Source organism: Patiria miniata, unplaced genomic scaffold, assembly GCF_015706575.1.
Source record: "Patiria miniata isolate m_02_andy unplaced genomic scaffold, ASM1570657v1 HiC_scaffold_6, whole genome shotgun sequence".
Taxonomy (NCBI): Eukaryota; Metazoa; Echinodermata; class Asteroidea; order Valvatida; family Asterinidae; genus Patiria; species Patiria miniata.
Genome location: NW_024037073.1, coordinates 9,306,620 through 9,333,442, shown reverse-complemented (window position 1 = coordinate 9,333,442; position 26,823 = coordinate 9,306,620). Strand labels below are relative to the sequence as shown.

The window sequence follows — 26,823 nt, the reverse complement described above, 5'->3', positions numbered from 1 at the left end:
ATCGTACATGACCCTGTTCTATGGTAAGGGCATGCAACTCACTGCTTCTCCTGGCTGTAGCCGCTGCTATCAGGAAAATTGTTTTTAATGTCAAGTTTAGCAGAGAGGCATTAGCAAGGGGCTCATATGGCGGCTTTGTCAATGCCGACAGAACTGACCCCAAGTCCCAAGAAGGGACTAGTCGTTGTTGCGGTGGGCGACTTACAAACATACCCCGGTGTAGATGTTTTAAGAGGATGCTGTTTGAAACTGTTGATCCGTCAGAAAAACCTGTATGAACTGCCGCTATTGCGGAACGGTAGCCTCGAACTGTGGAAACGGAGAGGCCTTGTGTAAACCGTTCCATGAGGAAATCACTGATTTGTCCTACAGATGCTGTGGATGGATCAATAGACTTGTCTCTGCACCATTTATAATAATGTCGTAGTCGGCTATTATATGACTGTCGTGTTGAGGCCCTACGACTTTGGGCAGCAATGGTGGCAGCATTTGCCGAAAGTCCTGCTGTTCGGAGAGACTGTTCGACAATAGCCAACACGTCAGGTGAAGTGTCTCTGGCTCTGGCAGTAGAATTTTGGAGAGGGGTTGAGCAAGAAGATCTACCCTCTGAGGGAGTATTATTGGTGTGTGAATCAGAAGATTGACTATCCTCTGAAACCAAGGCTGACGAGGCCAGAATGGGGCGATGAGGATTATTTTGCAATGATCCGACTCTATCTTCCTCAGGACCTTCGGAAGGAGAGAGATTGGTGGAAATGCGTATCCGAACATGTTTGTCCAGCTTATGGAAAGGGCGTCCATTGCCCACGCATGGGGATCGGGACTTCGTGCAAAGTATACCGGCAGATGGTTGTTGAGGGCTGATGCAAACAGATCTATGTGCGGGCGATCGAGCCTTTGAAAAATGTTCTGGACTACCGTTGGATGTAGCGTCCATTCTGTCGGGATTATTTTCCCCCTGGAGAGAGCATCTGCCATGAGGTTCAGCTTGCCAGCAATGTGAAGTGCCGTCAACGTTATGTCGTTCGTGGTGCACCACATTAGGAGATCCCAAGTGTGAAGACAAAGCTGAGGGGACCGTGTGCCTCCTTGACGGTTTATGTAGGAGACAACGGTGGAGTTGTCGGACTTTACTAGCACTGCATGACTTTTTATTGAGCGCTGGAAGTGGATCAGTGCTTTTCTGACAGCCAGCAGCTCGAGAACGTTGATATGGAGGACCCTCTCGTCTGGGTTCCAATTCCCCGCAACTGGTTCTGTGCCGAGATGCGCCCCCCAGCCGTGGTTGGAAGCATCCGTTATTAAGGTCATTTTCGGTTTGGTTGGAATGAAAGACAGACCTATGTTGAGGTTGGATGGATTCAGCCACCAACGTAGATGTGGTTGAATATCTTGAACGACTGGTACGAGATGAGTTATTGAATGCAGTTTTGGCCGATAGTGGGCAAGAAGATGGAGCTGAATGGGTCGCATCCTTAGTCTGCACCACGGGACTATGTCCACCATACTGGCCATGAGCCCCAGAAGACGTAACCATGCTATGGCCGGGGCTATTTTGGCAGGCAGAAAAAGTGTTACACACTCTATTAGATTGTGAATTCTTTCCTGTGTAGGTACAGCTACGCCCTGCAGGAGATCCAACTCGGCCCCTAAATAGACTGGCCGTGTGGAAGGTTCCAGATGAGACTTTTTCTGATTTATCAGAAAACCCAACCGGACTGTTAGTTCTTGCGTTAGTCTGATTGTCCTTAGAGTCTCCTCTCTGGTTGAGCCCACGACGAGCCAATCGTCGAGGTAAACAAAAATCTGAATGTTCCTTTTCCGCAGAATTGATGCAACAGTTTTTGCTATTCTGGTAAACACCTTTGGGGCTGTTGAAAGGCCGAATGGAAGGCAACTGAACTCGCAAGTTTTTCCGTCGTACTGAAACCGAAGGAAGTGAACATGGTCCTTTGAAATTGGGACATGTAGGTATGCATCCTGTAAATCTAGTGAGGATGCCCAAGCTGGTACCGGTAGAGCCTCGAGGACTGTACGCAGCGTCTCCATCCTGAATCTTTTTGGCCGAATATACCTGTTTAAGGGTTTCAGATTCAGTATAGGACACCACTCGCTTGGGTTCTTCTTTGGTGTTAGGAAGAATGACGAGTGGAATCCGTGCCTTATATCTCCCCGTTGAACCAGGTGAATTGCCTGTTTCTGGAGTAGGGTTTGAATTTCGTTTTCCAGTGCAAGGCGTTTTTGCTTGTCTGTTGGAATGGGAGTTGGATGTGGAGTAAAGCCCGATGGGGGTGTGCTTGTGAATTCTAATGCATACCCCTGCCTTATGGTGTCCTGTACCCACTTGTCTTGACAGGAAAGGGCCCAAATCTCTGCGAAATGTCTGAGACGGCCTCCTACTGGCCCTGTGTAGTAGGCCGTGGTAGTTGAATAGTCATTTACGCCAGGATCCCCGGCGGTAGCCTCCATAACTTGATTTAGGCCAGGGAGTGTATGAGGGTCGAAAGGTGCGCTCTCGCGAACCGGTGAATGTACTGGATGGATTTGATTTATCCGGATCCTGTGGACTAGGTTTGGATGTGAAGGCTCGGCCACGCCCACGAAAGGGCTTCAAAGGCTTACGGGGAAACCGCTGGCTACCAGTATTAGCAGGTTGTTTATTCCCCCTAACAGATGTCGTGCTTGCCCTTGTAGGCTTTCGCAGATTTATTTTGTCTGTAGCCTCCAAACGTTTGGCCTCGGCCTCCATGGCCTCTTGAAACTTCCCATTGAACAAATCTGTTCCCAAAAGGGGAAGTGATTCAAGGCGTGCCCTTGCTCCCTCTGATGGGAGAAAAATGGCATCCAGAACATTGGCCCTACGAGCTGTAGTAGCACACATGGAAACTCGGACAAACTGGTCCATGCAAATACGGAGACAATCGTCCAAGCAACGAAATGCTAGTTCTGTTGTCTCAGGAGATACTGGAGAGTCTGCTTCACACGGACAGACAAGAAACTCAGACAATAGTTGCAGAAAACAAGACACTCGCAACCCTGCTCGGGATGCTGTGTCAACTTTTGCAAGAGTATCCTCCATTTTATTTCTTTCACGGCTGACAAATGGAGATTTACGTGACGTACGGCCAGTAGAATCGGCCGCGATTTTATCTTTGACTGTATCTGACATAGCCGGGACTGAAAGAAATTCCTCAAAATCAGACCGCGGTACCCGAAACGGCCGTGTATCTCTCGTCGCAAGAGGGCGCCATTTCTTTACCGCCGCTAATGTCTTGATCCGATCGGCACAAGACCGATCAATCGGAAAGACCGGGAAATCCTGAGTCCGGGATTCAGCCGGGCCGGTACGTTTTTTGTAGGATCGGCGGCCACTTTCATCTGGCGTCGGGTCGTCGGCCGATGATATGTTGAGCACTCTGACCATGTCTTTCATCAAAACCCGTAATCTTTGGTCAGAAGCAGAAAGAGGTAACGAAATGGCAGACTCGTCATCGGACGAGATGACCGTGGGAAGTTTGGGCATTTCGCCCTCCTCCCGGCACTCGGGCTCAGCGAATTGATCTTTGTGACCCTCAGCTGAAGCCGATTGTTTGTCTACGGCTGCACGGGGACGTGGACGGTTGTCAGAATCCGAAGATAAATTATCGGAGGGAAAAACTGACATCTGATCACCGGACTCATGATCCTGTGAAGGGCTAACAGTAACCGGTTCGTTAACCGAAGTTTGCCCAATCGGTTTAGGAACCAACGATGTTATCGTAGCCGATAATTGCTGGAAACCCTGTAACAACATTTTTTTATGTTGTTGGATCGAGAGCTCCGGCGACGCGAGCGTCGGGAGCCCGAAGAATAGCTCGAGACGGACTCCACCGAAGAGGAACTGGAGCTATAATAACGGCGCCGGAGTTTCTTGTGATGGCGGTGCTTACCCTTCAAAACCGTATCTCTCCGGCTCCAGTGAGTCCCGGGCGACCCGGTTTCCATCTGGGTCGGATCTGTATCCCGGAAATTACCCGGATCGTCTCGGTCCGGCGTAATATTTCCGGCACCGGGGGCTAAGGGTGCGGAGGACGTCTGCTCGTCCCCGGTTCGGCCCACTTTCTTACCGCACGCTTTGCCGGAAGACGGGACTAGGGGTCCGGAAGGAGCCACCCTGTTATCCCTCTCTGGGGCACCGGAGGCTAGAGGCCCGGAAGGTAAAGCTCCGGACCCGGCGGCGTGGTCCGATTTTTTGCTTTTCTTTTTACCGGGAGTAGGGGCTAGAGGCCCGGCAGGCGTAGCCCTATTCCCTGCACCCGGTGTACCGGAGGCCAGAGGCCCGGAAAGCGTGTCTCCGGTACATGGGTGGCTTGGTCGGTTGCTGTCTGAAGTACGCATGGGGACTGGAGGCCCGGAAGGCGCAGCCCCAGCGTATTTGGTATTCTTACCGGGGGCCAGAGGCCCGGAAAGCGTGTCCCCGGTAAGCGACTTAGGTGTACCCAATTTTTTTCTGGTCGATCGTTTGCGTTGTGATGACCCGGGAGAATTACTCACGGCCGAGTCCACCGATGGCGACCGTGAATTAAGCCAAGCCGAAACTGCGTCCCACTCGTCTTCACCCCAAGTATGGCATACCTCGCAGGTATTTTCTGGGTTGCATGAACGGCAACGTGGGCATAAATCATGAGCGTCCACACGTGCCCGGGGTTTAATGCGGCGACAAGCGCCGCACGTAACAAAATTGGGCGGGGTAATGCCGTGCTTAATCTTGCGTGACTCCGCCATGATTCTACAACGAAACGATAGAACTGGTGATTTTCCAGTAACGAAAACGGCAAAGAAAATATCTAAGGAGTGGTATTTTTCTTCACAAGAAATGAAAAGACGACACACACTTTGTGTACAACTAATTTTAATGTTACTTTAATCAATACTTAGCGATATATGGAAGAAAAATGCAAATCCTTCGGGAGCTTAAGAAATCTACGTCTCACTCGTGTGAGCACTAGAGAAAAAGAGGACGAGGGTACCAGACTGATACAGGTACTGAGGGCCTGGGCGCTGAGGGCGCTATTTACTGCGGTATAAAACGCTAGCGATTGGGAGCCTTAGGCTAGAGAAATATGCAAATGTAAGGTTTAACAGGTAAGAGAGTCCCAGAAGTGGACACCTAAGATTCCTTAGAGCCAACGCCCGTATTTTATAGGCCTTCACCCCAGTACATGGAAATAGAAAGTACAGATTTTTGGGGATGTCAATTTATTATATAATTTATATCTGTGAATTATATTTCATTGTGGAATGTTTATTTATTTGCTATTCACATTATTTTGTACAGCACCCCAGAATGCCGCCGTAAATCCCTGATCACCCAACAACTGTTTAAACCATATACCTCACTGTGTGCTGATGATTCCTTACCCGGGGAACAATTGTAAGTTTAATATCAGTGGGTTTCTTTATTTAAATAATTCATTGGATTAATTGTATTTTATTAAAATTAATTGTTGACTCCTCCGCAACCGAGTATATTGTCGATAAGGTGCTGCCCGTTCACAATTGGTCTAATATTCTCTCTAAACCTATTGATGTAATTGTTTAATCGTGTATTTTGATGTTTATGTGATTGTATTATTTAATATGAATTTTTGTATTTTCCTTTAGTTTTCACCTGCATCAGGGGTATGCAAATAAAATGGGGTCAAGAATTCAAAACAGACTTCCAGTCTCGTTCTTCAGCGGTGCTTACAGTGACAAATGCTACGTCCGAATGACATTTTTGCTCATATTTTTGGCACATTCAATGATTTAAAACTTTCTGCAGTAGTGAAACACCCAACAACAAATATTATTTAGAGCAACTGCTAGCAAGGCATTCATACTGGAATAACCCATCAAGGTTATCCTCATAAACTTTTTATAAACTGTAATACACCGATCCATGATCTGCCTACATGTACATGCACCAGAGCAGCCCGGTACAATGTACAAGTACAGGACACCTAAGGGCCCAATTACATAGAGCTGCTCAAGCATCAAATTTGCTTCAGCACAAAAAAAACCTTGTTTAATATAATCATGTTACCGGTCAAAACTCCATGCGATGTACATTGCTTGTGGCTGGTATTTAGCTGTTGTTTACTTAGCATAACAATCGCATGGAGTTCGGTGGGTAACGTGATTATATTAAGCAACATTTTTGTGCTTAAGCAAATTTTGGGCCTAACCTGGCACTATGAAATTGGGCCTAGCTTGAGGTCAGAGATGTCACATAAAAAGCTATTCATAAAAACCTGGGAATTGTGTTCATGAGGAAATAGTTCAACATTTACAGCGACAGCCGTTGCTGTACACTTGACTGTGGTAGCGAGGCACTATTCAGTAATATTGGACAATGCGTGAACAAAACATACAGTCGTGCTGTTGTAGTATACAAGGGCCTACATGTACAAGAAGGGTGTGGCTGAGTCTGCTGACAGACTGTATGCAGGAAAAAACCTCAAACTGTACCCATAAAACGGCTACATTGTAGGTAAGTGGAGGATGAGCAATAATGTTCATGAGGAAACAGTTCAATTGCGACATCGCAATGAAAGCTGTTACAACTCAGTAAAGTGAACTTGACTGTGGTATAGTGAGGCACTATACAACGTGTACAACACGTACAGTACAGCAGTGAGCACTGTTGTAGTACATGTAGCAGTACATGTAGAGTGTGGCTGATTCTGCTGACAGACTGTATACATAAAGGGGGGAAAAGTTTTGAACTCGACCCATAAAACGGCTACATTGTAGGTAAGTGGAGGATGATAATCAAGCTAGCACAGGAGAAATACAGCACCATGGGACCCTAATGGAATAAGCCAATGTAATTAGCTTTTGGGGCCCTGTATCCCATGCAGACACAATGGATTGTCCTTTGATTCTTTCTGACTGTCCTATCTCTATCTTCTGGCAAACTTAAATTCTTGATCCACAACACTATCTATTGGACAATCCGTGTACACAACATACAGTTGTGCTGTTGTAGTAATAGTAGGGTGTGGCTGATACTGCTGACAGACTGCATGCAGGAAACGACTTCAAACTGTACCCATAAACAGGCCTGTTGAACTTGTAGGTAGGTGGACGATGTTATGGGAATATACATTTGCCTTTGCTGTAATTTTCAGAAATGGATGGATTTTGGGAGTTAGTGTTTTATAGCAGATATTGTTACATTGACTTGTTTGCTGTTTTGGGTTTGTAGATGCTGGAAAAACCAAGAAAAACAATCATGTTTTTGCAGACTGGTTCCCTGATGTCACTTAAATTGAAATGGAGCAATTCATAGAGGTCGGGGAATTGTAAGGTCGGGGAACCAGTCTAGAAGGCTTGGACCCGTTCAAAGATGTGTGATCGATTGCAAACAATATTCAGACTAAACATGGTATCTGGGCAGTAATTGATTTTTCTTCCAATTTGAAATTGATACAAAAATACCAGTATTCTTGAAAATGTCAGCACACCAGGTGCCATGATTTTACAGGATGCTTTGGACTGTCATTCACTAACAGTCTAGTAAGGTATTTCATAATAATTTGGATGTTTTGTTTTTTGATGTTTGCAAATGTTGTACCGTATGCAGCCGCACAGGGGAATATAATAAATAGCACCATGACAGACTGCATTATGCTCTCATGTATCCAAGAAGAAGAAATCTTGACTGTCATGATGTTCTTTGATTATTTACCTTCATATTGTTATATGCATGTATGTTTTTGATTTCATCTGCATAAAATTGAAGTGATTTAAATACATATTTACATCTACATGTATGCAAACTGTTAGTGAACTACAGTGGAACGCCGTTATACCGAACACCGCTATACCAAACATTCGGCTATACCGAACATCATCCTTGGCTCCCGGTTTTAATGTACAACATCTACCGAGCATTGTTGTTGAAAAAAGTCAATAGATTAACAAAAAATCTACCGGTTGTACATGAAACACTATTTGGACCCCTTTTAATTCCCGAACATCGAACGACCCATAGTAACATTGTGTGTGAATGTCGACAAGCGACAGATGGCTATTATTTCCCCAAGGAATAAAATTAAGGGAAAACCACCCGGCCCAAGGAATAAAAGGGAAAACCACCCGTTGCTAAAGTTTAGAGGACTCCTCCTGCGGCTGCGGGATGTGAGAAATGCCAGTTCACTATTGGTCAAAAGAGGGAACCAGCAGTTCAAAATCACTATACCGAACGATCGTCACTATGAACACTTTCTGTGGATCCAACAATGTTCATTGTAACGGTGTTCCACTGTATACTGAACATTAGTCCATCTATATTCATGCAGTATCTTATAGTACATGCATAAGTTGAAAGTTTGTTTTTCTTTCCACTCTTATATGGTACATGTAGAGTACAACTGAGCAAGATGGCAGAGGGAGGTGTGACAGATCTAGTCTTGGATGAGACCCAGAAGGAACTTCAAGAATGTCCTATCTGTTACACTGAGTACAAGGATCCTAGGAAGCTAGACTGCTCACACAGCTTCTGCCTGAAATGTCTGCAAGAACTCAAACTGACACAAAATAAGGACGACAAGCATATCGTCTGTCCGTTGTGTCGAAAGGAAACTGCCCTGACAGAAGCTGGCGTGGACATGCTACCTGGAGGATCAAAGGATGTCAATCAACAGGAACAGACTGAAGGTCAGGGGTTAAAAGTCATGTGTCAGGCATGTGATGAGGCGGAGAACGAAGCTATTTCTCGATGCATGGATTGCAAGCATTATCTCTGTCAAGAATGCCAGAAGGCGCATAATCGATTTGCAGCACTGAAGAGTCACAAGATTGTGGCTTTGACAGAGCTACCTGTTGAGCCCGAAGAAATAACTGAGGATACTGAACTCAAGAAAGTTCCCAAGTGTCGCGAGCACCCAGATCAAGATCTCTGTCTGTATTGTAACACATGTGAAGTCCTCATATGCAATGAATGCACAAACATTGACCACAAAGGATCCATACATTCTCACGTCAGCATCGACCAGGCGGTTAGCAGATGTAAACAAGAAGTACATGAATCCGTAGCTAAAACAGAAGAGTGCATAAAAAAATTCATTTCTGCAACCCCTTCTTCAGGTCATTCACGTTACAGACTTGACAAGATGCTGGTAAAAACGTACTCTCAAATTTCACAGAAAGCAGAAAAGGAAATTGCCAAAATCAGAGAGAAAGAACAACAACTCAAAATGGAGGCCAGGGACATTGCCACTAAACGAGAGAAACAATTTGCATATGCGGTAACGTCTGAGAAGATTCTGGGTAAAGTGAATAAAGTGATGACTACAGCAACGTGCTATGAGATCCTGGAGAACAAAAAGAAAATGCTGCGGGATTTGAATGAGCAGGTGGAGGTGCATAAGAGTTTGGATATCAAGCATGGGAAGTCATTCCTTGGCTTTAAGGAGAGTAAAGAGGATGGTCAGTTTGGGACTCTGCTCTTGGAGGAGAAATGGGAGACAGATGAGGCCTTTTCAGAATATGTGCAAGGTAGAGACTATCGACATATAGCAGCATACTCCACAAGTGAAATTGCTGTGGTACAGAGTGATAAATTGCTAACATTGGGTATAAAAGGGAAGGTGATTTCTACAAAGACCTACAAACCTGACCCTGATAAACCAAACGAACCCCATGACCCTAATGACATACAGAAAGCAACAGCTCTAGCCATCAACAAGGATGATCAACTTCTGATCCTAGACAATCCTGCAGTCAAGATCTTCAACAAGGAATACCAGCTCCTTCATCAGTTCCTACCGGGTAAAGAGGCCGGCGTGGATGGAATGCCGACGTGCCTGGCAGTGGACAGCAGCAATCTGATAGCAGTGGGTTACAAGGACAAGGAACAGATATCTCTACACAACCCAGATGGTTCCCTCGTCAGAACACTGCCTGCTCCAAAGATTGGTACATATTTGAAGTTCAGCAACAAGCGACTTATTTACACCAAGAGCAATGAGGGTTGGCTGATGGCTGTTGACTTACATGGCAACAAACTGTTTACTCAAAGTTGTAGTGATCCTCGTGGGCTGTGTTGTGATGATGCAGGTGATATTTACCTTTCGGCCTCAGATAAAATCTGCCATTTTAGTGCAGATGGCAAGTACATTGCTTCATGGGACTGTCGGGGTGGTTCTGATATCACATACACACCTGCACATAAATTAGCAGTTAAATGTACATTACGGAGGAACTGGTACAGTGGGGTTGCTGTGTACATGTGCATGTATCACTTGGTTTAGAGATATCAACCAACATGTAATTGTTCAAACGATCAAAACAAAAGGCAGGGAATAAAAAAAGAAAAAATATACAAAAATGGTATCAAGACATTTTATCTACAAAACACCCATGAAAATTATTGATGCTCCATGCATCCATGGACATGTGCAATGTACAGAAACTTTCTGATTGCAACTTCACAAACAGGACAGACTTGAACACTTTGAGCAGGATATGGGATTGTACACATGTACATAGAAAGTTTACATGTGTTATATTACATTTAGTATCTTACACATGTACATCAACCGTAGTCATATGTGCAAACTTATTTGGAGCTTGTACAGTTACATTTTATTTACAAAGCAAAAGACAGTCCATTATGAATGATCTTCTTTGTAGATCAGTGTCGATGCTGCCCTTCGTTTGCTGTGCACCATAATTATTTAATGTATATTCTTGTAACTAACATGCTTGAGTGCAAACACTGGTGCAGGTGGCATGCAGCCTGTGTGTCATGGCTAAAGGTTTAAACGTTTAAATTAGGCTGAAATTGATTAGCTAAACGTTTCCAAAATGAACGCAAATCATCGAGGGCCAGCTCCATAAGAGTGTATAAGGCTATACCTTGGAATGTTCTATATATACAAACGATTACATCTCTTTTGAGACTACAATGTAGATCAGCTTCATTCTTATTGGAGATTTGGAAACACTAACTTTAACTTCCAAACCAAGCCCTCTTTGTATCTTGCTTTTGCCCAACGTTTTAAATTAAATGCCCCTTCCATCTTATATTGCTTTGTATTATGAGCACATGTATGCACTGGAGCCTTTGGTTTTAGTAGTTTGGTCTTGGGTATTTGATCAAGCATTCAACTTGATCAGGCTTTTGTAGCCTCAGAATAAAAATGATGGTTCTCCATTAATTTACCCAAACAGTTTGACTAGTTCTCTCCTTCTTGCTGTGGTTTATTTATTGAGCCTGCATTGCAATGATTGTGTTACATTGTTTTGCTTCACTGAAAACAAACCTTTCATTGACAATGATTACCAAAAACACTGGTTATTGCAGATGACTACTGTTTCATCTTGAGTTTTAACCACTATGGATGGCTACCCAGACCAGAGCTATGGGCCCATGTAACAGACTGCCTATAACATGCACTGGGCCTCTCTAGCCACCCAAGAAAAAATGTGTGGAAAATCTGATTGGCTTTTCCGCAAAACCCTTTGTTTCTGTATTTTTTCTTCTTCTTCATGTTTTCTATCCCAAATCCCATAGACTTTCTACACTTTTTTTCTCGCCGGCTTAGACATTGACACGGTGTAAATGTTGTTAACGTCGCCGCTATGTATTAGATTTATTCCATTATTTAAGTTTCTTTCCTTGGAGTAACTTTTTCCCTTATTGAGAGCCCTTATTTACATAATTTGCAAGTCTAATCTAGTCAGTCCCCTACCAACCCTGTTTAGGAATCTCTTGTATGCCATTACGTAATGTTTTTGCTTGTGCCGCGCCAGCGTGCGGGAAATTCAAATCAGTTGCGTTCACACTCCCGATTAACTCACTTCACTTGTGGGTAGCCAAAAACTTGTAAGTATTTTTTACTTTCATTTATTTTTTACTTCAATTAATATCATGTTTATTTCTGAACATTTAATTCCCTGTAAGCATTTATCCGTATACTATATTACTAGCGCCTGGCTGGATAATCATGGATACGTGTGTTTTAGTTCATGCCGAAATACCTAAGATTCATTAACGCCCTTAATTTATAGGCCTTCACCCCGGTACATGGAAAAAGAAAGTACAGATTTTTGGGGATACCAATTTATTATATAATTTATATCTGTGAATTATATTTCATTGTGGTATGTTTATTTATTTGCTATTCACATTATTTTGTACAGCACCCCAGAATGCCGCCGTAAATCCCTGATCACCCAACAACTGTTTAACCCATATACCTCACTGTGTGCCGATGGTTCCTTACCCGGGGAACGATTGTAAGTTTAATATCAGTGGGTTTCTTTATTTAAATAATTCATTGGATCAATTGTATTTCATTAAAATGAACTGTTGACTCCTCCGCAACCGAGTATATTGTCGATAAGGTGCTGCCCGTTCACAATTGGTCTAATATTCTCTCTAAACCTATTGATGTAATTGTTTAATCGTGTATTTTGATGTTTATGTGATTGTATTATTTAATATCAATGTTTGTATTTTCCTTAAGCTTTCACCTGCATCAGTGGTATGCAAATAAAATGGGGTGAAGAATTCAAAACAGACTTCCAGTTTCGTTCTTCAGCGGTGCATACAGTGACAAATGCTACGTCCCAATGACATTTTTGATCATAATTTTGGCACATTCAATGATTTAAAACTTTCTGCAGTACTGAAACATCCAACAACAAATATTATGTAGAGCAACTGCAAGCAAGGCATTCATACTTCTCATAATATGGTCATATGTCACACATTGTTCCCAACTCGGTTGAATAACCCATTAAATTTATCCTTGTCAACTTTTTATCAATCGTAATACACCGATCCATCTGCCTACATGCACAAGAGCAGCCCAGTACAATGTACAAGTACTGGACACCTAGCCACAACCAACAACAATAGGCTTGAGGTCAAGAGGTGTCTCATAAAAAGCTATTTATAAAAACCTGGGAATTTCCCATATGAGACATTGTGTTCATGAGGAAACAGTTCAACTGTGACGTCACAGTGCACAGCCGTTGCTGGGCTCTTGACTGTGGTAGTGAGGCACTACTCAGTATTGGACAATCCGTGTACACAACATACAGTCGTGCTGTTGTAGTAATAGTAGGGTGTGGCTGATACTGCTGACAGACTGCATGCAGGAAACGACTTCAAACTGTACCCATAAACAGGTCTGTTGAACTTGTAGGTAGGTGGACATTGTTATGGGAATATACATTTGCCTTTGCTGTAATTTTCAAAAATGGATGGATTTTGGGGGTTAGTATTTTACAGCAAATATTGTTACACTGACTTGTTTGATGTTTTGGGTTTGTAGATGCTAGAAAAACCAAGAAAAACAATCATGTTCTTGCAGTCTGGTTCCCTGACGCCATTTAAATTGAAATGGAGCAATTTAAAGACCCATAGTTACAATGTCGACGAGCGACAGATGGCTATTATCTCCCCAAGGAATAATTTAAGGGAAAACAACCCGGCCCAAAGAATAAAAGGGAAAACCACCCATTGCTAAAGTTTTGTGACGACTCCTCGTGCGGCGACAAGATGTGAGATATGCCAGTTCATTATTGGTCAAAAGAGGGTACCAGCAGTTCAAAATCACTATACTGAACAATCATTATGATGAACACTTTCTGTGGATCCAACAATGTTCACTATAGTGGCGTTTTGCTGTATACTGAACATGAGTCCAGGTATATTTATACAGTATCTTATGGTATGCATAAGTTGAAAGTTCGTTTTTGTTTCCACTCTTATATGGTTCATGTAGAGTACAACTGAGCAAGATGGCAGAGGGAGGTGTGACCGATCAAGTCTTGGATGAGACTCAGAAGGAACTTCAAGAATGTCCTATCTGTTACACTGAGTACAAGGATCCTAGGATGCTAGACTGCTCACACAGCTTCTGCCTGAAATGTCTCCAAGAACTCAGACTGACACAAAATAAGGATGACAAGAATATTGTCTGTCCATTGTGTCGAAAGGAAACTGCCCTGACTGAAGCTGGCGTGGACATGCTACCTGGAGGATCAAAGGATGTCAATCAACAGGAGCAGACTGAAGGTCAGGGGTTAAAAGTCATGTGTCAGGTATGCGATGAGGCGGAGAACGAAGCCATTTCTCGATGCGTGGATTGCAAGCATTATCTTTGTCAAGAATGCCAGAAGGCACATAATCGATTTGCAGCACTGAAGAGTCACAAGATTGTGGCTTTGACAGAGCTACCAGTCGAGTCCCAAGAAATAACTGGAGACACTGAACTCAAGAAAGTTCCCAAGTGTCGCGAGCATCCAGATGAAGATCTCTGTCTTTATTGTGACTCATGTGAGGTCCTCATATGCAATGAATGCACAAACTTTGACCACAAAGAATCCATGCATTCTCACATCAGTGTTGATGAGGCATTCAATAAATGCAAACAAGAAGTACATGAATCTGTATCTAAAACAGAAGAGTACATTAAAGCATTCATTGCTGCCAACCCCGTTTCAATAAAGCATTCACGATACAGACTTGACAAGATGCTGGCAAAAACATACAACCAAATTTCACAGAAAGCAGAAAAAGAAATTGCCAAAATCAGAAAGAAAGAAAAACAACTAAAAAAACAAGCCAGGGACATTGCAATGAAACGAGATAAAGACTTTGCATGTGCAGCAATACCACAGCAGACTCTGAGTAAAGTGAATGAAGTGATGACTACAGCAACGTGCTATGAGATCCTGGAGTCCAAGAAGAAAATGCTGTGGGATTTGAATGAGCAGGTTAGAGTGCATAAGAGTTTGGATATCAATCATGGGAAGTCATTCCTTGGCTTTGAGGAGAGTAAAGAGGATGGTCAGCTTGGGACTCTGCTCTTGGAGGAGAAATGGGAGAGAGACAAGACCTTTTCAGAACATGTGCACGGTAGAGACTATCTACATACAGCAGCATACTCCACAAGTGAAATTGCTGTGGTATGCAGTGATAAACTGCTAACATTGGATACAACAGGGAATGTGATTTCTACAAAGACCTACAAACCTGACAAACCGAACGAACCCCATGACCCTAATGACATACAGAATCCAACAGCTCTAGCCATCAACAAGGATGATCAACTTCTGATCCTAGACAATCCTGCAGTCAAGATCTTCAACAAGGAATACCAGCTCCTTCATCAGTTCCTACCTGGTAAAGAGGCCGGCGTGGACGGCACGCCGACGTGCCTGGCAGTGGACAGCAACAATCTGATAGCAGTGGGTTACAAGGACAAGGAACAGATATCTCTACACAACCCAGATGGTCCCCTCGTCAGAACACTGCCTGCTCCAAAGGTCGATACATATTTGAAGTTCAGCAACAAGGGACTCATATACACTAACTACAAAGAGGGTTTGCTGATGGCTGTTGACTTACATGGCAACAAACTGTTTAACCAAAGTTTTAGGGATCCTAGTGGGCTGTGTTGTGATGATGCAGGTGATATTTACCTTCTTGCCTCAATTAAAGAGAGGAATCATGTATACAAAAACATTTGCCATTTTAGTGCAGATGGCAAGTTCATTTTCTCATGGAACTTTGGGGATCATTGTGATATCACATACACACTTGCTCATAAATTATCATGTACAGGATATGACATGAGAAGATATCACTTGGTTTAGAGACATCAACCAACATGAATTGCAAATTCAAATTATCAAAATACTAGGGGGGGGGGGGTGGGGGATGCATTAATTTATTTCATATATACTTATATCAACACATTATCTACATAAACACACACATGTACATTACTGATGCTCCATGCATCCATAGGCCATTGAAATGTACAGAAACTTTCTGACTGCAACTTCACAAACAAGACAGACTTAAAACACTTTGAACAAGCTTTATTCTTACCGGACAGTCAGAAACACTACTCAGCAAGTGAAACTTCCCAACCAAGCCTTCTTTGTAACTTGGGTCATTGTACAATAGTATCTACGCACTTTTCTCAAATATGTACACTGTTTTGTGTTATTAACATATGAGTAGAGGACGTACCGGTAGAACATGATCAAGAGGCGCACGTGCTGTTGCCCTTGTGTGTGGTTAAAGGGTGCCGTCTAAACATTTAAACGATAACAGTTCTTAAATTCTTAACTTTTCAAAATGTTTAAATGAAGCCTGCATTGTATTGTGCATGTTTATGTACCAAGCTGCCCTTGTACATGCATTTCAATCACACACACATGTAAATAATACTAAAGGACACCTTCAAACCATTTTATTTACAAAGCAAGAGACAGTCCATTATGAATAATCTGCTTTGTAGATCAGTGTCGATGCTGCCCTTCGTTTGCTGTGCACTATAATTATTTGATGTATATATTCTTGTATATGCTAACATGCTCGAGTGCAAACATGCATACTGGAATTTGTATCCTTGTGGAGACATTCCTTTGTTCTCATGTACTAAAGTTTTCGAGTTTGAAAGAGTAGTTTAAAAATGCTCTTATTTTAACCAGAATTAATTTCATTGGCTGAATTTTGGACTTAAAATCCCTTTTCTAAAACTCTTCCATTTGCGACTGATCAATATAGCTGGAAATTCCTAGTTTTTGAGAAAAAATCTATATATCTATTTCGTGAAAACCTTGTGGAGACGTATTCATCTATAGAAATTGCCTTGTGGAGACGTATTCATCTATAGAAATTGCCCTGTGGAGACGTATACAATCTTTTGTTCCCTATTGTACACACGTCTTCAGAGGGCACGGTGTATCAGATCAAGTGTGCAGGTGGGATGCAGTCTGTGTGACGTGGCTAAAGGTTTAAACGTTTCAATTGGGCTGAAAAAGATTTGCTAAACGTTTCCAAAATAAACGCAAATTGTCGAGGGCCAGCTCCATAAGAATGTACTGTTATACCTTGGAATGTTCTATACGATTACATTTCTTTTGAGACTACAATGTAGATCAGCTTCATTCTTATTGGAGATTCGGAAACACTTACTTTAACTTCCCAACCAAGCCCTCTTTGTGTCTTGGTTTTGCCCAACATTTTAAATTAAATGCCCCTTTTATCTTAAGTTTTATACTGCTTTGTATTATAAGCACATGCATCATCAGGAACCTTTCATTTTAGTAGTTTGGTCTTGGGTAATTGATCAGGCATTCAATTTGGCATTTGTAGCCTCAGAATAAATGATGATTCTCCATTTATTTATCCCAACAGTTCGACTATTTCTATCCTTCTTGCTGTAGTTTATTATCTTTTGAACCTGCATTTCAATGACAGCGTAACATTGTTTTTCACCAGTAAAAACAAACCTTTCATTGCCAATGATTGCCATTGAAAAAAAAATACCACTTCATCTAGAGTTTCAACCACCACTTATGGTTACCCAGGCCAAGCACCACAAATGGGGTCCAGAAACTAGAATGCCTCTTTAAACTGCACTGGGCCTCAGAAAAATGTGTGGACAATTTGATCATGGAAAAATGTGTGGACAATTTGATCTCTTCTGGCTTTGATACACACTTTCTAATGCATTTCAACTTAATGGGGTTCAAAAACACGCTTAAATACACAAACTGTTAAAAAAAAAAACCAATGAAAATTAAAGGTGAAGGCCTACACCTTATTTCCAGAAGAAAGGTTGGAAAGTGTGAACTTTTCACTAATTTAAAGTTGTGATACTGATTGGTTTTTGGTGTCTAAACTGTTTCTTGACTAAATCTGGTTCATGAGCTTTTACACTAGCGGGGTGCCGTGTGAAGAGCTGGGTAGAGTCTTGGCACCCACTAGCTGGATGGAATCCTAAAGTGAAAACTTGACGGATTTATCAACAAGCATGATCAGGCTTTATCATCGTGTAACGTTGCTGTGAATCTTACAAAGGATCAGTGCGCCTTCAATAGTGACGTATTTTTCAGAAGGGTTCATTATACATGTACAGTCAGATTTTGAATATTCATATTTTACGAATTCTAACGATCAACGGTAAAAGAGATGTACTAATTTGTATTACTTTGACCTCAATTTGCATGTTGACCCCAAGTGGGCATGGTAAACCTTGGTGAAGCAATGTTGCCACATTTTTCATCATCAACATTATGTTTTGAATAATAGCGATACATTTTAAAGTGTTTTCACAGAGATATGTTGTAAAATTTAACTATTCAAAGAAAACCAACTTGGTTGAAAGTCTGGAGTACTGAATGCACGTATTACTACATGTACATGTACCTGTGAAGAAACATGCTTCCACCTCGGTAATATGTTTTATTCTGGTCATATTGACCATTATCATGTTGCCGCCATCGTGATTTTTCCCCATTCAAATGAACATAACCAAAGCGAGGCTGGAAGGGAAAATAGTCTGGCTCCTTTTTGCATAAAAAAACATTGTCATTCAGTACTGTTATTCGACACAGGGAACATGACTAAAATGGTGGCAGAATGATAAAGATCTATAGCATAAGTCTGTAGGGCGAATTTTTCTCCATTTTTTTAAAGAACAAATTTTTTGTTGTTACTAAATGGGTTTTGACCACTGGATGATGAATGCAAGTGAATTTTAATTGTGGAGGAGGGATATTACACTAAACGGTGAAATGACTATTTAATATGAACTGTATTTGACGTTGAAGGGGTTTTGATAGATGTACAGTTTTCTATTACATTTGAATGGCATAAAATGGAATTTGCTTTAATGCAATCATTGTTTTGGTGTCCCATTTAACTTTACTTTCTTATCCTTATACTGCCATTTTTAGTGCAGTTTGGCGACTTTTTGGTTTTTATGCTCCGGCCAATTTCATGAGCAAAACTTTGATGTACCTCATTCAAGACAGAAACTTCTGTGTCACATCTGCGACAGCATAAACAGTCACCAGAAGTATGGGGGTTGGATGGGGTTACTATTCTGCTTTCAGTGATTCATTTGTTATTTCAGTACATGACAGCAAGACTTTTAGAAAGCTTTACATTGTAATCAGCACAAATGTGTTCAATAAGCAGAATTTTGGGTTTACAATTTGAAGAAAAACTCCAATCTGAAGGTTGAGGGTCTAAAGTGACATCACAATAACTGTGCCCAAGCCTGCCAACTCTCACGCATAACGGTGAGACTCCCGCATTTCAGGTTATTCACACTCTCTCACGCACCCGCAGGATTTCTCACGCTTAAACAAAAAACCTGGAAAACGATGTTTAAATGATGATCTTTTGCTAAAATAAATTGGTTAAAGTGGTCGGAAATTGCCTCAGATCGCACCACAGATCGTCTACAATCGAATGTTTATTAGGGGCCCTTAAGCGGGCCCCATACCCACGTTGTTAGGGCTTCGCACTTCGCGCTTGCATTAGTTCTGATGAAGCTCCATCGCCAAATTCTCACTCTCAGCTCGAATTACTCTAAGTTGGCAGCCCTCTGTTGTCAGAAAAAGCATGAAACATTTTAAATGATTCAAAAAGTGCACTGTGCAAAATAGATTGCAAAAAAAAAGATATCTCATAGGTTTTATACATTGAAGAAGAATGGATAATTTCCTCAAATATGCTCCAGAGTAAAATCATTTCCTGGACCTTTCAATGTTTTTATAGGCCTATTTCTTGAAACATTAAATATGAGGTGGGCCTTATTCATGAACAATTGCTAGAAATGTTACCATATCATAAAGTCTTAATTGTTTCCAATTTTTTTTTTAAACTGTAATACACAGACCCATACACCATGCACAAGAGCAGCCGGGTACAGTGAACAAGAATGGGCATATACATGTGCGTACACAACTGACAACAACATACAAGTACCATACATGTTTGTATGCTTGAGGTCAGAGGTACGAGTCCTATGAAAAGCTTTTCATACAAATCCGGGAATTCCCAACATGAGAAATATGTTCATGAGGAAAGCAGTTCAACTGTGACGTCACAACGGAAGCTTTGCTAGGAAGTGATGGTGCATGTTAGTACATGTACATAGTACGTGTGCAGAAACGTACAGTAGTGCTGTGCAAATAGGGTGTGGCTGATAATCTGCTGACAGCTAGAGTGCATACAGGAAAAGACTTTCCAACTGTACCTAGAAAACAACTACAATACGTTGTACAGGTAAGTGGATGATGTCATACAAATATAACATGGTTTGAGGGTGGACAGTCGATATTCGTTCCCCTAGGTATTGGAAGTTTTGCCTCGGGAACTAGTTTGTCAACTTCCAATACCGAGGGGAGCTAATATCGACTGTCCACCCAAAATAAACCATGTTATATTTGTTTTACTATACCTCATACATATTCAGTTGCCAAATTTTCCTGCAGTGCACCTCGCGGGCAAAAAAATCATCAACAAAAACTTGTCTAGCTCACCAGAAAAATAACACTCAACATCCGAAACGTTCAGTTCGTTTGCAATACAGTAACTACGGTTGTAAATACTATTGTTCGTGGAAAACTTTTCTGTTTTTTTAATACAGAAGGCATCTTTATTGTTCACAATATATTCTCCAATTCGGCATCATTGAGCTCCGGAAAACACTAATTATCATTTACGTGTGCAACCATCTTTTCATGTGTAGCTATAGGTTCGCTCGTACCCCCCGTCCTGCAAACAGGGCGCTGGGATACGCTGATGAGCTTCACTGAATCTTGTGAAGGAAGTGGGGATAGCATTCTGGGTAACTTATCTTAAAAGCATCTGGCATGAAGCTGTTTAAGACTTAGCCCCATAAATGTGGCCTATTTACTGGACTGCCTCCGTAAACATAGGCCAACATCCACATGTACAAAAATCGTGTCGACTTTGCCAAATTTTGATTTTCACATTTAGGCTTAGTATGTAGGGTTTTTTTGCTTTAGAAGCATACTCACCCTCTTTATAGGCTAATCAGAAAGTGCTGCCTTTTTCAGATGTATATTTTTCGTGAAATTTCCAGATTCATTTTTACACGTTTGCGTATCAAAATTTCAACATGAAATTTCACAAAAATTAGACATCTGAAAAAGGCAGCACTTTCTGACTAGCCTATAAAGAGGGTGAGTATGCTTCTAAAGCAAAAGAATGCTACAAACTAAGCCTAAATGTGAAAATTGTGAAAACACGATTTTTGTACATGTGGATGTGTGGTCTATGTTTACGGAGGCAGTCCAGTAAATAGGCCACATTTATGGGGCTATTTAAGACTATACAGTTAGCCAATAAACTGCGCGCAAATGCTATCCGAAAACTTTCCCATAGAAATGCACACATCCTATACTGGATGTGATTTATTTTTCATTGTGGGCCATGAGGACAAATATTGAGCATCACATTATATGCAATTTGACCCATCGTAAATTCAAAACGGAGCCTGAGCAAGTGACGAGAATGGAAAATTTACAAACCAGATACGTTTTACAAATTGTCCTACATAATTACGCTTTTCAATGAAAAAAACATTCATGAATGAAAATAAAAGAGAGATGACTCAGTCTTAACGGCCGTTTATATTCCTTGCAGGGTTGTGGCCCTGAAGACTTGCAGGTCACAGGTCATACAAAATCTATCCAATCAGAGCGTGAATTCATCAGCGTATCCCAGCCTTCTGTGCATATTTAGCCTGTGCGTGAATACTCGTGCGCACATTTGGTAAACAGCACAAATAGCACCTGGCACGTGCTGTTGCATGGACCAGTGAGAATTCAGCTTACGGTCATGAATATGTATGAGGTATAGTAATACAGTATGCAGTAAAGAAAATAAAAAACAGCACCATGGAATCCGCATGGAAATGGGCTCTGTATCCATGAAAACATTAACAAACTCTCCTTTGATTCGTTATCTTTACCAGTACTGTTACGTGTTTGTATGTGCAGTACACATGATATTGATTTCATCAGCATAAAATAGTTCTTGCATACATATTTAAAACTGGAGTACGTCACTGGACATCAGCCACTCTAGGCCAAGTTAACATACATTTAAAGATTTGTTGTCATTCTTATAGAGTACAACTGAGCACTTGAGATGGCAGAGGGGGGTGTGGCCGATCAAGTCTTGGATGAGACTCAGAAGGAACTTCAAGAATGTCCTATCTGTTACACTGAGTACAAGGATCCTAGGATGCTAGACTGCTCACACAGCTTCTGCCTGAAATGTCTCCAAGAACTCAGACTGACACAAAATAAGGACAACAAGAATATTGTCTGTCCGTTGTGTCGAAAGGAAACTGCCCTGACTGAAGCTGGCGTGGATATGCTACCTGGAGGATCAAAGGAGGTCAATCAACAGGAACAGACTGAAGGTCAGGGGTTAAAAGTCATGTGCCATGCATGCGATGAGGAAAATGAAGCCATTTCTAGATGCATGGATTGCAAGCATTATCTCTGTCAAGAATGCCAGAGGGCACACAATCGATTGGCACCACTGAAGAGTCACAAGATTGTGGCTTTGACAGAGCTACCTGTTGAGTCTCATGAAAGAACAGAGGAAACTGAACTCAAGAAAGTTCCCAAGTGTTTCAAGCATCCAGATCAAGACCTCTCTCTGTATTGTAACACATGTGAAGTCCTCATATGCAATGAATGCACAAACATTGATCACAAAGAATCCATGCATTCTTATGAAGGTATCGACGAGGCATTCAATAAATGTAAACAAGAAGTAAATGAATCCGTATCTAAAACAGAAGAGTGCATTAAAAAATTTGCTTCTGTCAAGCCCTGTTCAGGTCATTCACGCTACCGACTTGACAAGATGCTGGCAAAAACGTACTCTCAAATTTCACAGAAAGCGGAAAAGGAAATTGTCAAAATCAGAGAAAAAGAAAAACAACTCAAAATGGAGGCCAGGGACATTGCCACTAAACAAGATACAGAATTTGCATACGCAGAAATGTCTGAGCAGATTCTGGGTGAAGTTAATAAAGTTATGACTACAGAAACGTGCTATGAGATCCTGAAGTCCAAGAAGAAAATGCTGTGGGAATTGAATGAGCAGGTTAGAGTGCATAAGAGTTTGGATATCAGGCATGGGAAGTCATTCCTTGGTTTAAGGGAGAGTAAAGAGGACGGTCAGCTTGGGACTCTGCTCTTGGAGGAGAAATGGGAGAGAGATGAGGCCTTTGGAAGTGTGTACGGCACAACCCATATTGCAGCGTACTCCACATGTGAAATGGTTGTGACATGCAGTGATAAGCTGCTTACATTGGATCCAGAGGGGAAGGAGATTTCTACGAAGACCTACAAACCTGACCCTGATAAACCAAACGAACCCCATGACCCTAATGACATACAGAAAGCAACAGCTCTAGCCATCAACAAGGATGATCAACTTCTGATCCTAGACAATCCTGCAGTCAAGATCTTCAACAAGGAATACCAGCTCCTTCATCAGTTCCTACCGGGTAAAGAGGCCGGCATGGACAGCACGCCAATGTGCCTGGCAGTGGACGGCAGCAATCTGATAGCAGTGGGTTACAAGGACAAGGAACAGATATCTCTACACAACCCAGATGGTTCCCTCGTCAGAACACTGCCTGCTCCAAAGATTGATGCACATTTGATCTTCAGCAACAAGCAACTTATTTACACCAACAGCAATGAGGGCTTGCTGATGGCTGTTGACTTACATGGCAACAAACTGTTTACTCAAAGTGGTTGGTATCCTGGCGGGCTGTGTTGTGATGATGCAGGTGATATTTACTATCTTGCCTCACACAAAGAAGGACATAGATTTAGAAGAAAACTTCTCCATTTCAGTGCAGATGGCGAGTACATTGGCTCATGGCAATCTGAGGATCATAGTGTTATCACATACACACCTGCACATAAATTAGCATGTGCAGGGTTGACCACGTACATGGGTATGTATCACTTGGTTTAGAGACATCAACCAACAGGAATAGCAAATTCAAACGATCAAAATAAGCAAGGAATCCAAAAAAAAATCAAGACAACATGGCAACAAACTGTTTCAACGAAAATGCACTTCTGCTTGTGGGCTGTGTTGTGATGATGCAGGCGACAATTACATTATTTCCCCATTTAAGATTTTCCATTGCACTACAGGTGGCAATTACGTTGAAACAATAATACAGGAGAGTAACTTGATCGATATCATATACACACCTGCATTTAAATTAGTTACAAAAGTGTTGTGGATGTACATGTACAACTTAGTTTAAAGACATCAACCTATATTAAATTGGAAATTGAAGCGATCAAACTAAAAGGCTGGGAATGAACAAAAAATAGAGGTCTACAGAACATGGGGCTTCCCGCATTTCACGTTTTAAAAACTTTATGCTTTGTTTGTACATGTGCAAACATGTTCCATAATGTTTAATTTCATACACGAACACAGTTCTGTGATTAACATGCTGCTTATATTGACATACCCAAGTTTGATTTCTAAATTTTTGAAATCCATAAAATGATCAAGCCTTGAAAGCACAATTGACTAAAGTTCCACTGCTCAGTGGTTTGTTATTACTTTATCAACACCCTTCCCCTCCAAAAAAACCCAGCAAAGTTTCCCAATAAAAAGAGTCCTTATTCAATGATCATGAAGCTCCATGAAAACGAGCAACTTAATTTATGGAAAAGCAACATATTTAATACCAGGCTGTTTAAGCCCATACCATTAAACTTGAAACCAAGTCGCCGTTGTGTTTTGTCTGACAAGGCCCCCAATATTTACTAGCACGGCACTCACTAGCGCCATGTATTGTGCTTAAACATCCAGAGCACATCCAGAATGCATTTCTTTTTAATAATTAGAACTTTGACATTTGGCCTATGGGGTCCGAAAGCGACTGGCAATCCTAAGAACTACCCACGTAGCTGTGATCACAAATGCACTTAGTCTCAACTTGATATGCCAAGTTTTTCCTGAGTTACATGTGTATGTTGAAAAAAAATATTCCTGTCTTTAATAATCATAAAAATCCTAATCTTTGGCCTAAGGGGTCCAAAAAGTGACAGGTTTATGAGAAGATCCCCAGCTTAAATAAAATACCAAGTTTTAAGTTGATATGACAAGTCTTGTTTGTGCTATGCTGGGGAAAACTATTGCTATTGTTTTAACCATAATGACCTTTGCCTTTGATTCATGAGTTCTTAACTCGTTAAGCTTCATTAAGCTGTGTTCAGGCCGTGACTTTGCTTAAGTTACGCTGTGTATATAATGCTGATGCGCGCAGCCATACAAGTGAACGTACTGTGCGATGCTGACACTAGCTTGCATGGAAAAAGCGTAATCAGGTACAAGGCTGAATGGGTTATATGCTGGCGTGGTGTACATTCTTACATTGGCGTGTATTGTTTACATTTACGTACATTACTTACATTGGCATGTATTATTTACATTGGCATGTATTGTTTATTTTGGCGTAGATGTATTGTTTACATTGCTGTACATTACTTACATTGGCGTGCATTGTCTACACTGGCGTAGATGTATTGTTTACATTGCTGTACATTACTTACATTGGTGCGCGTTGTTTACATTGGCGTAGATGCATTGTTTACATTGCTGTACATTACTTACATTGGCGCGCATTGTCTACATGGCGTTTATGTATTGTTTACATTGCTGTACATTACTTACATTGGCGCGCATTGTCTACATTGGCGTAGATGTATTGTTTACATTGTTGTACATTACTTACATTGGTGCGCATAGTCTACATTGGCGTAAATGTATTGTTTACATTGCTGTATATTTGGCGCGCATTGTCTACATTGGTGTACATTGCTGTACATTACTTACATTGGCCTGTGTTGTTTACATTGGCGTGCATTGTTTACATTGGTGTGTATTACTTACATTGGCGTGTATTATTTACATTGGCATGTATTGTTTATTTTGGCGTAGATGTATTGTTTACATTGCTGTACATTACTTACATTGGCGCGTGTTGTTTACATTGGCGTGCACTTGCTTACATTGGTGTGTATTACTTACATTGGTGTGTTTTGTTTACATTATTGTACATTGTTGATGCTGTGCACATTGCTGCTTATATGAGAAGTGGTCGGGTTGTCTCCCAACTATAATTAAGTGACCCTGGTAATAGATCAGCCCAATTAGATCCCAGTTATAACTGTATAGTTCTTGATTATTGTATAATAAATTACAGTCGTAATTGTTGTGCTGACAATCCTGTTGTCAAGGTGTATTTCTTGCAGGTTTATTGTACAATTAACAGACAGTAATCACAATCATCATAATCGGCGGTAAATTTCCTCCAAAACAGACCTGCTCCCTAAGCCTTGACGTCGCTCTGAGTGGTCTCTCGTCTTGGGAAAGTTTGGGCTTGGGAAGATCAGCTGCACTCCAATATGAGTCAGACTTGGTCCCTATCAACTTCGCTTTGGCCGGGGGAGATCCCGGGCATGCCGTCACAATATTATGGGGACCAAAGACGCTATGGGGACAGCAGAAAGTCCCCATAACTCAGTCCTAATTTCCCTAACAATTACAAACTTCGTGTTTTCCTTTGTCCCTGTAATGTAACACTCTCCCAAAGCCTAAGCACATAAATGATGAACGTTGAAGTCAACAAAGAATCTGTTGTCCTCCCTTTGTCTGTCAGTCCTCGGATGTATGTAGTGTACGCCCACACGTTTGTTCTTGTTCCGTAACAGTGGGGAGAACACACACGTGTTGTCCCATGGTATTATGGGGCCAAAGACACTATGGGGACAGCAGAAAGTCCCCATAACTAGGTTTTTATTTCCTTAACAATAAAAACCTTCCCCTTAACGCTGGCACACGGACGGACAAGGCGGAAACAGTATGCCCCTTCGGCTTCACCGATGGGGCATAACCACATTCAATGATTGTTTTCTTCCAAACAATACCATTTCAAGTGGAAT

General features: G+C 41.6%; 3 protein-coding genes across 3 annotated transcripts; all 3 read left to right on the top strand.

Annotated features, from left to right (window-relative positions):
- Positions 1 to 8,405: 8,405 nt before the first annotated feature.
- Positions 8,406 to 11,208, top strand: LOC119742806 (E3 ubiquitin-protein ligase TRIM33-like). Its single transcript, XM_038218983.1, has 3 exons — positions 8,406 to 9,023; positions 9,171 to 9,860; positions 11,200 to 11,208. Exons 1-3 carry the CDS (start codon positions 8,406 to 8,408, stop codon positions 11,206 to 11,208), a joined length of 1,317 nt encoding a protein of 438 aa, XP_038074911.1.
- A 2,541-nt stretch (positions 11,209 to 13,749) lies between these two features.
- LOC119742548 lies at positions 13,750 to 15,647 on the top strand. Its single transcript, XM_038218566.1, has one exon. It carries the CDS (start codon positions 13,780 to 13,782, stop codon positions 15,637 to 15,639), a length of 1,860 nt encoding a protein of 619 aa, XP_038074494.1. The 5' UTR covers positions 13,750 to 13,779; the 3' UTR covers positions 15,640 to 15,647.
- A 6,323-nt stretch (positions 15,648 to 21,970) lies between these two features.
- On the top strand, positions 21,971 to 26,411 carry LOC119742805 (tripartite motif-containing protein 45-like). Its single transcript, XM_038218982.1, has 2 exons — positions 21,971 to 23,413; positions 26,154 to 26,411. The coding sequence occupies exons 1-2, from the start codon at positions 21,971 to 21,973 to the stop codon at positions 26,409 to 26,411; spliced, it is 1,701 nt and encodes a 566-aa protein (XP_038074910.1).
- Positions 26,412 to 26,823: the final 412 nt, after the last annotated feature.

Bases quoted from the DNA above. Each gene is read 5' to 3' on its own strand.
- LOC119742548 (XM_038218566.1), top strand. From the start codon at position 13,780: ATGGCAGAGGGAGGTGTGACCGATCAAGTCTTGGATGAGACTCAGAAG.
- LOC119742806 (XM_038218983.1), top strand. From the start codon at position 8,406: ATGGCAGAGGGAGGTGTGACAGATCTAGTCTTGGATGAGACCCAGAAG. The intron at 9,024-9,170 runs GTTAGCAGATGT...CAAATTTCACAG, and splicing joins ACGTCAGCATCGACCAGGCG to AAAGCAGAAAAGGAAATTGC.
- LOC119742805 (XM_038218982.1), top strand. From the start codon at position 21,971: ATGGCAGAGGGGGGTGTGGCCGATCAAGTCTTGGATGAGACTCAGAAG. The intron at 23,414-26,153 runs GTGGGTTACAAG...TACAATTAACAG, and splicing joins ACGGCAGCAATCTGATAGCA to ACAGTAATCACAATCATCAT.